The sequence below is a fragment of the Triticum dicoccoides genome, chromosome 3B, assembly GCF_002162155.2.
Source record: "Triticum dicoccoides isolate Atlit2015 ecotype Zavitan chromosome 3B, WEW_v2.0, whole genome shotgun sequence".
Lineage (NCBI taxonomy): Eukaryota > Viridiplantae > Streptophyta > Magnoliopsida > Poales > Poaceae > Triticum > Triticum dicoccoides.
In genome coordinates this window covers 422,973,092-422,981,975 of record NC_041385.1, presented here as the reverse complement: position 1 = coordinate 422,981,975, position 8,884 = coordinate 422,973,092, and the positions used below count along the sequence as shown (strand labels likewise).

Here is an 8,884-nt window from a genome sequence, read left to right as displayed (position 1 = left end):
CACCCGCGTTGTCTGTTTTGTGACCAGGCTGTGGAGTCCATGACTCACATACTCACAGTTTTTTCCTTCTCACGGACCTTGTGCCACAAGGTCCTATCCATATCAGATCAAACCCCCGCTGACGCGATGCCTGCGAGGACTTCGTTTACTGCTGGCAGCGGACCTGCGCAAGGGCACCTCCTCGGTGATTATGCAACGCAGCCTAGCATCACCATTTTGCTCGACACGATCAAGTCCGAGGCTCGATCGTGGGCGAAGGCGGGGGTGGCAGGCCTGGCCACACTTCTCCCAGCAGTGTCTTCTTAGCTGTGTTGCGTATTTGTTCTTTGAGGTGTTGCCCCGTCACTGTACTTGTAACCCGAAAAATGGTTATAAAAGGACAGACCCAGTGCATAGAAGCTCCCACACAAGGTGGGGTCGAGGGAGGGATTACAGGAACCTCTTACCCCTGCAAAGTGTAATGCAGAGAGGCTGGTTCGAACCCAGGACATTTTGGCACAAGTGGGGAGGACTTCACCACTGCGCCAGGCCTGCCCTAAAAAAGGTTATACCATTGTAAATTTGTAGTCAATAAATTTCACTCTATCAACCAAGGGTGGATCTTCATGAGGACCAAGTTGGGCCATGGCCTTCCCATTGTAATTGCTTTTTAAGACACCAACTAGCCAGTAAGCAGGAAAAGATGCTGATTATTGTCGGTATTGCTGCAGTATTCTGGACCATTCGGAAATACGAAATGAAGCATGTTTTGACAAGTGGCTAGGAACAGAATTCCGAGCGGCGACCAGGTTCTCAAAAGATATGGGCCAGGGGATGGGACGTGCGTGTGGTGCAGATAAGACGAGAATTGTGACCACATTCTCTTTCGGTGTATTGTGGCCAAATTCATTTGGAGTGTTATGCGGGATGCCACGGGGTGTTCTAGGAGCCCGGCAGGCTTTGCCAATCTTCATCAATTGATCCAGGGAACACATGGGAAGGATAGGAAAATGGCGTGGTTGGGCTTTGCAGCAATTGCTTGGTCCCTTCGGAATACTCGTAATAAGGCACTAATGGAAGGTTTAACCTTTAAGCATCCGGCTGACTCATTGTCCTTTTACAGCTATGGAGAGTTGGAGACCGTTGGGGAGACAAGAGGACCGATGGCAGCATGATCGGCTCATCAGCAACCTCCTCGCAAGAAGTCAAGTGCTACGTGCTGCCTCAAGATGGGACATTACTGGCTAGAGGAGCCATCCGTGCTTAGGCAGTACTTGTAGCGAGGCTCGTCTGGCGTGACACCTCTTAGTATCGTTCATTTGCCAGCATGGCATTTCCTTTCTGTTCACTAGCGCTGCGTCACTGTGTCTGGTCATTTGTGACTTTATGACCCTGTATCGAACTCCCTTTATTCTGCTACCTTGTTGTTAACTGTAAGGGCCTCAGTTTAAGGCCAGGCATATGCCTCCGTTCTAAAAAAAAACTCCTGCTGCTTAAGATCCTTGTTGATGTGCACTCCAACAAGGGAAAATCAGCTACACTTCTTTTTGCTTTTGCCCTGAAGATGGTCTCCACATTGAGCCGCATGTGGCTCTGTACTATGGCTTGAAGCAACATTTGGCATCTTGCCGTTTTTAAAGCTTTTCTTTCTTTCTTCGGTTTTCGTTTGGCTGTAAGGAACTTGGTTGGTCTCTGGTAATGGGAATCAAAGGGGGGAGATCAGCTACACTCCTCTTCTTAAAAAAACATGCGTTCTAGTCGACTCGTGTGACTCAATTTGCTTAGGGATAGGAGTGAAATCACAGAGAAGTAGAGCCACAATGATGTTCCTATGAGATTTAAGAACTTGAAATAATTGCAGACCCGATGTGCAATGGTTATCCGACCAATCACACGGTAGTTTATGAATATATTGCTCTCAAAGATGTATATTTTGTTACACAATGTGGACAAAATCGTCTAAATTGATCCAAATGCTATAAACTCTATGTAACTTGGTATAGCAGTTGATTTAGAAGAAACGACGCACCAGGGGGTCACGTAGGCCAGGACGGGGTTGGGGAAATGGCGGCGCGACTGGTTCTCCGAAACCCTAGCGTGCTCCTGCAGACGGTACGGAGCGGCCCGACAGAAGAAAGAAAAGACATGGCGTCAGTGGCGATGAACTCTCAGCTGGAACGACTGGACCGACCTTGAGAAGGCCCTTACGGCAAGGATCTCGCCGGCAGAGACTTGGCGCTTGACTAGGCCGCGATCATAGACGGAGAGTGGGGTCTTCCCCGGCGTTTGGGGGTAAGGAGGGGATAGGGAAAGGAGGCCGGTGAAGTGAAGCACTGTGAGGACGAGGAGAAGCAGGGGAGGGACGATGAAGGCGAGGCGGAGGCGGGGGCTCGAGGGGGAAGCTCGTGGCCCGCTTGGGCGGGAGGGAGACGGTGAGGGGTCGCGATGACTCCGGCGATCCCGCCTCCGGGGTGGCATTTCTCCGGCGGTGGCGGGGACAGGACAGAGCGATGCAGCGACGAGGTGGACTTTTTTTTCTCTGTCACGTCTAAACTCCTAATGTCTCAGTTCATACGTCGCGTTCCGGGTTTTATTTTCGTCCCACCTCACCCGGTTATATTTGATACCTATTTTGGTACCTCCTCCCACCTTTTCCACCTAATGCTGACCCGCCACGAACCGAAAAAACCACTTACCAAATCCGCTACCAGCCCCCGCGCTCTTCAGGTCGCGCCCGAGACAAGCGACGAAAAAAAAACCTACGATGATTAACCAGCGAAAAAAAAACCTACGACGATTAACCAGCGAAAAAAAAATCGTCTTGGAACGAGGCCTCCAGGTGCCCTCGAGCTCGCACTCGCATCAGATCCCTTCCAGGCCACCACGCCACACCACCAGATCCCATCGCCGCCGCCTCGCACTCGCATCCCATCGCCGCCGCCCGTGCGTTCTCGATCGGAGAGGACGCTCCCTTCGCCGCCGCTGAGATCCGAGAAGAGTTGCCCTTCGCCGGCGCCAAGATCCTGTGCCTCTCTAAAGACCCCTCTCTCTCGCGACACCGCCTCCCTTACAAGGACGCCACGCCATGGGTCTCCATCGGTGCCACGACTGCCGCGGCCTCCCCACCTGCCGACGCTCTAGATCCGGCCGTAGTTGATTCCCTGTACATCATCTCAAGGAGGAGGGGCGTGAGGCGGTTGCCGCCGCCGGTGGCTGCACTTGAAGGTCTCCGCCGCTTGCTCCAACCAGATCCAGCCAGACCGTCCTGTGGTGGTCCACGTGCATCTGGACGGACGCAACGGCTTTGCCTCCCCTGTCCCATGTCTTCGTCCACCACACCATCCCATTGCGGTAATAAATCTCTAGCCATGCCCTTTTCCTTGAGATGAACTACAAAATTTCTGTTCTGTTATATCTTGGTGAATGTCTCGTCAATTGCCATATAAATACATGTGTGCTTCTCCTGTCGTGCATTTGATGGGTAAGCTGCTGCTACCCGGGCTCACATGACCCCGTGGAGGAAGGAGCTGCGCAAGGAATCACTGCCAAAAGACTCGAGATGAGTTTGGAGTGTCCTGGATTCCAGGCCATGTTCCGCAAGGACGAAGCAACGCGAGCTAGCCGAGGGTTCAGATTGACGTTCGCTTTGATTCTCGTTGATTCATTGTTTTGACCGACCCAAGCAGCGCCGGCGCTCACGGAGGAGAACCTGATGTTCCTAGAGGCCTGACGCGCGGTCGATCACACTTACTACGACAAGTCCTCCAACGGGTGGAGCTGGTTCAGGTACCACAAGCACCCTCCATGAAAAGCAGGTTCCAGCTGTGCAAAGTCTGCCTGCTACTGCTATCCATACTGCGCCATAGCAAAATAGGTTTGTCTAATGCCTCAACGGCTCACACTTCTGCCAGTCGCCCATTTATTTAGTGTTGGCCTGGGGAATTTTTTGAGTTGTTGTGTGTACCTTCATGTTTTTCCTTGTGAAATATCTTCATGATTTTTAGATTACATAAATTTTTGAAAGCTGGATTTTTGTATGTCTTAGTTTCTACATTTGTGAAACTGAAAGCTATTATCATCGGACAGAAAAAATAAACTTCTTCTGTTGCTATTGTGTATTTGACCTGACATTGTTTGTTTTCCAATTTCAGCTTTGGATCAGGACTAACCTCTAGCCAGGAAAGAACCTGAATCCCAAGGTGAGAGGCACCCGTCCGTTAATATTAGAGATGTGAACAAGTACTTTTCTCTATTCTTCCTACTCACAAGTAGTTTCATTCAATGTGCTTACGTGAGATGTGAACCCACAAAATTCAGTGAGCTGGGAACTCAAAATTCCAATAAGTTGCGAGATGCAGCAAATTATACTCATCGTATGCCTTGTTATTATTGTTGTTGTGTCGTTTTATTCCCAGTCGACGGCCGCTGCGGTGCCCACGTCCGCGTCATTAGTGCTGCTAAGGGGCGCTTCACCCTGTTCGGCATTATCTTCTATTCTTCCTACGGCTGCAAGAACCCTCACCTTGGCTATGGCAGATGCGACAGATAAAGCAGGAGGTCATCTTCTCTCCTTTCTCTTCTACCATTAGAGAATTTTAGCCAAGCCTGCTGAGTTAACACAAAGCTATTATATGCGTTCAATGGAATGTCTGCAATGCCAACAAACAATATTCTGAGTAAAAATGAACAAGAAACATGCATTGGATGGCTCAATTGTTTGTTGAACTAGGTTCGGTTTAGCTTGCTCTCACCAATACAAATTTTCCCACAGCTCATGTGTTCAAAGATGGTGATTTCAAGAATCTGTCAAGTTCAACAAATCATGCATCTATTTATAGAAACTTAAAGAACAACGTACATGTAATTTGTTTGCTTAATCACTTTATTGTTCGTTACTCTCGATCACCATCCGAGAAGGCGATACTCAAATTTGTGGCTGGGTGCATCTGCGGAAGTACTTGCTGATCTTACCATGTCAGGTTGTCCTTTGCCCCTCTTAGATGTTGTAATGTGTTCTTCACATGTGACAACACTAAGTGAACCATTTTGGGCTTCATTTGCATTCTAGCATGGTGGTCTCTCCTATAGCTAGCTATAAATGTTGGCAGTTTCTTCCCTTTTTCTTTGGTGTTGTGGTGCTAATAGTTAGCATAGTTGTAGTTGGTGCCCTGTTATTATTTGTTAAGTTAGGATGCTTACGTTGTTTCGTTGTGTATGTAAGCTGACAAGTAGTACATCTCCATTTTTTCAGTTTCAGAAAAAAAAATGCACTGGATTGTGCTGGCTGGGGTGGTCTGGCTGGATTTGGAAAGAAAGAAACATATATATTGGAGATGCATGCGTTTAGATTTTTTTTTTGCCATGAGTTAAATAGTCTCTGTTAAATCACAGTAATTTTGTTGCTCTGGTGAGCAGGTTTTCTTATACATATATTTATTTTGAAAATTCATAGATGGATGAAATGCTGCTGAGACGTTACAAGATATTCCAGCAGAGGCATCCTTACCGTCCGCATTACAAGGATATGAGAACATTGGGGTCCTGAAGGCAGTGACCTGTTTACCATACACATATTTACTTCCTTTCTAGGGCGGAACAATGGAAGGCACAATTCCAAATTTCCAAGTACAACTCTTCAAGAACAGGATCTCTGAAGGAACAACAATTTACAAGCTTGGCGCTTACCAGGTTCAATATGCTAGGGAAAGATACAAAACTGTAGATCGTCCATCGAGAGTAGTGTTTGCCCAAAAAACTACCGTGGAACCAATTGTGCCTCAGCCACCAAACTTTCCCAAGTATGGATATACCACCTACAATGTACACAGTACCAAAGCTGCATTAAACAAATTGTTTTGTTGTCAGGTCAGCAACTCTTAAGAATTGTTTTTATTGTATAATTTTCCACTTCTTACAACTTACAATTTACTGAACTTGTGAATGTTGGATTAGTTACCAGCATCACAAGAATATTTGCGCCGAGCGGCGGATCGATTGACCAGATATGAGAAAATCACATCACAAATGTGCGCCAACTTTTATCATTTTTCATTCTGTGTTCTTATCTCTCCACTGAAACAATGATATATCTTTCCAGAATGCCCGCCGTTGTGATGTTTTGGGGAAAATTAGCAGATGCCCTTGATGCAGACAAGCTACAACGGTGGTCTGCTCAAGAACCCATTATAGTTCTATTTGTTGGCATGCCAGTACATGAATTTAATGTAAGTACGTATCGTCATCTTATATCCATCCTGCACAATTTAGATAAGAAATTAAAATTACCCGTTAAATTTTTTGTACAGGAAACTTGACCTTCAAGCCCTGTCTGGCAACTCGATGGTACATAAATCCAACTATTTCTGAAGCGGCAGCTATTCTAGGAAGGTACACACAGCACAAATGATCCATTTGTGCAACTAATTTTCAATAATCCAGCATCTGTGTTGACAAATTTCACAATATCTCAGATCTACTGCAAGATCCCATCAAATTGAGATAAGCACCGGCTCACAGGGTCATCGCTAGGCAACAAATACAACAAACACATAATTATCAGCCGTTGACCCTGGTGGAATCATGGTATGTTGTCATTGCTATCAAAGCTACACTAATATCTTTCTCCGAGTAACAATATTTGGTTTCTTTCTAAAATAGATTGACCTGATGTAACTTGCAGGACCAGTACTATAAACTGGAAATAAAGAGAACTGAAGTGTCCCCTTCCATGGCGTTGGGGGGCCTTTCTCTGCCAGGCGCGGTGGCTCCTTGGTAGGATGATGCAGCTAGCTCGGCGGAGGCTAGGAGGCTCGTCGGCCGACATTTCGTTGATGCATGGGTGCCATATTGCGATGGAACGGCAGTATAATATACAAAACTTTGACGAGGCTCACCTGCTTCAAAATTTCACAATAAGGTTTGCCTTTTTTATCTTTGCATTTATTCTGTTAAGTCTTCAGATTGTTTGTGTTGGCCGACGAAAAAAGATTTAGGGTCCTAGATTTCTACTTTATATCACTCTGAAAGCTCACTAACCAATCCATGCATTTGGACTTCAGTAGATATAATGGACTATATTCACTCACGTTGGCCACAACCTATTTGAAGAAATTTCTCTTTTGATTTATTGGTGTGAAGTTGTTGTTTCATAGATATATCTAAGCAAGGAAAGTTTGTTTTTGAGATATATGCATGTTCTGGCCTTCTATTCTCGTCCTTTTCATGTTCGAGATCAGCGTACTCATTAGATTAAATTTTAGTATTGCATCATTAAGCACTTTCTGGAATAACATGCAATAGGTGTATGTTCTATAACCTCTACGCTTTAGCTAGAAATGGCAACTTGATTGAACTCGATCGGTTGTAAGCTTACCTAAATTCGTACGTACATAAACAAACTGCACTTCCATCTCCCTGTAGTCATAAAGAAGTATACTGTAAAATTCATAGATGATCAATACTATTTCATTTGCATAAACAAACTCAAGGCATGTACAAATTTTGGATCACGATCTACTATTTACCATGCATCAGTTAACTCAAGGCATCGACCAAAATCTAGCATTCTTTGTTGCGTGCAGCATGGAGAAGACAGAGATTGTCTGATATATTCGATAGCGCAATTTAGTTTTCTCTTGCATATTTATAATCTGCCATTTGAATGATGTTTTTTGTGTTGTAGTCCAATCAAGACAACTTGCAACTTTGGCGTTGTCACATTGGAGTCCGTGCTCAGCAGCAATGGGAGACTGTCGTTGATGCCCGACCCATGATGCCGACGAAGGAACGGGAGTCGATGAGGAGTAGACGCCATGGGTTTGTGAACTGGCCAAGCCACCGTTGTCCGTTTGGTAATGTGACTTGCCCTGATTTTGACGTCGTCTACCAACATCCGACGAAGGGAACCCGTCCCGGTTTCCATCTTGATGGTAAGTTCTCTAATCTTCTATCTCATGGGATGTGATGTGGTTGCCTTCATTTTGGCTTTTGACAAAGGGTTGAAATTAGCTTATGTGCTTCCGACGATTGAAATTCCAGTTATATTATCAACCTTCAGCGAGCAGTGACAACGAACTCCATCCCCCCACCACACCACACCCATGTTTCATTTGATGTGCTTTAAGCCATGTTTCAGCTTGTCTCGACCCAGCATGTATTTTTTGTTTCAGTTGTTGAGCTCTGCACTACCAAACTGAGAAAGACCCATAACTTTTTACAGGTCAGCCATGTTTACTAAAATATATAATTTCTAAAACATTTCCAGCAATATGTGAGTTGTTTGCTTGCTCAACCTTACGCTAGGATCGTTTCTACATACTACAAATAGAGGGAAGTTGGCTTGTGCCTTACTAGAGACAGATGAACCAATAAAATGATTGGAAAGGCTCTTTCCAAGCATAAGGTAAGCTGAATCTTGTACAACTTACTTCTTAATGTATTTTGGTCAGTATGTTGTTTATTTTATGAAATTGATACTCCATTGTAGAGGAGCTTTTGAAGGGACTAAAGAACCGGAACCTCCCCTCCTCCCTCCCGCGACGCTCCCGCAAGCGTCCGGGGGGCAACCCTAGCACCGCCGCCGGTCCCCCCTCCTCCTCTCCCTCCCCCCTCGCGGCCGCCCGGGGGCGCGAGCGCCCGCTCGTCGCTGGCGGCGGCGGGGCCTTCTCGTCTCCGCGCGTGGGGGTTTCTGTGAGGGCCGGACGCCTCTGGCCGGATGCGGCGCTTGGCGCTGGCCGTGGCAGCTCGGCAGCTCGCCGACGTGGGCTGTCAGCGGCGCATGCCAGCGATGCGATGGCCAGTGCGGTGGTGGTGCAGGCTGGAGGCTGGTGGTGGCGGTGGCGCGCCCAGATCCGCCTCTGGCGCCGCGAGTTGCGGGCGACCTGGGTCGCGGTCGGCCTTCCCTACC

At 46.9% G+C, this 8,884-nt stretch overlaps 1 protein-coding gene and 1 long non-coding RNA gene across 18 annotated transcripts in view; one reads left to right on the top strand and one right to left on the bottom strand.

Moving 5' to 3' along the window:
- LOC119276297 (chitinase domain-containing protein 1-like) overlaps positions 1 to 2,541 on the bottom strand; it is an 11,455-nt gene extending 8,914 nt beyond the window's left edge. Inside the window, exons 1-2 of the mRNA XM_037557331.1 lie at positions 2,188 to 2,541; positions 2,009 to 2,082 (exon numbers count right to left, since the gene is read on the bottom strand). Of these exons, the coding sequence (XP_037413228.1) occupies positions 2,009 to 2,082; positions 2,188 to 2,457 (344 nt within the window). The 5' untranslated portion in view covers positions 2,458 to 2,541. The remainder of the gene's footprint in view (positions 1 to 2,008; positions 2,083 to 2,187) is intronic.
- A 244-nt stretch (positions 2,542 to 2,785) lies between these two features.
- LOC119276296 overlaps positions 2,786 to 8,884 on the top strand; it is an 8,560-nt gene continuing 2,461 nt past the window's right edge. For 2 of the 17 annotated variants that reach the window (XR_005136523.1, XR_005136522.1), the window contains exons 1-13: positions 2,790 to 3,330; positions 3,466 to 3,853; positions 4,131 to 4,178; positions 4,395 to 4,536; positions 5,432 to 5,844; positions 5,932 to 6,005; positions 6,077 to 6,203; positions 6,285 to 6,366; positions 6,450 to 6,561; positions 6,659 to 6,895; positions 7,661 to 7,907; positions 8,148 to 8,197; positions 8,281 to 8,380. This is a non-coding gene — a long non-coding RNA (uncharacterized LOC119276296). Of the gene's footprint in view, positions 3,331 to 3,465; positions 3,854 to 4,130; positions 4,179 to 4,394; positions 4,537 to 5,431; positions 5,845 to 5,931; positions 6,006 to 6,076; positions 6,208 to 6,284; positions 6,367 to 6,449; positions 6,562 to 6,658; positions 6,896 to 7,660; positions 7,908 to 8,016; positions 8,381 to 8,464; positions 8,867 to 8,884 lie in introns of those variants that run through there. The other 15 variants (XR_005136528.1, XR_005136521.1, XR_005136525.1 and 12 more) reach the window with 15 other exon arrangements.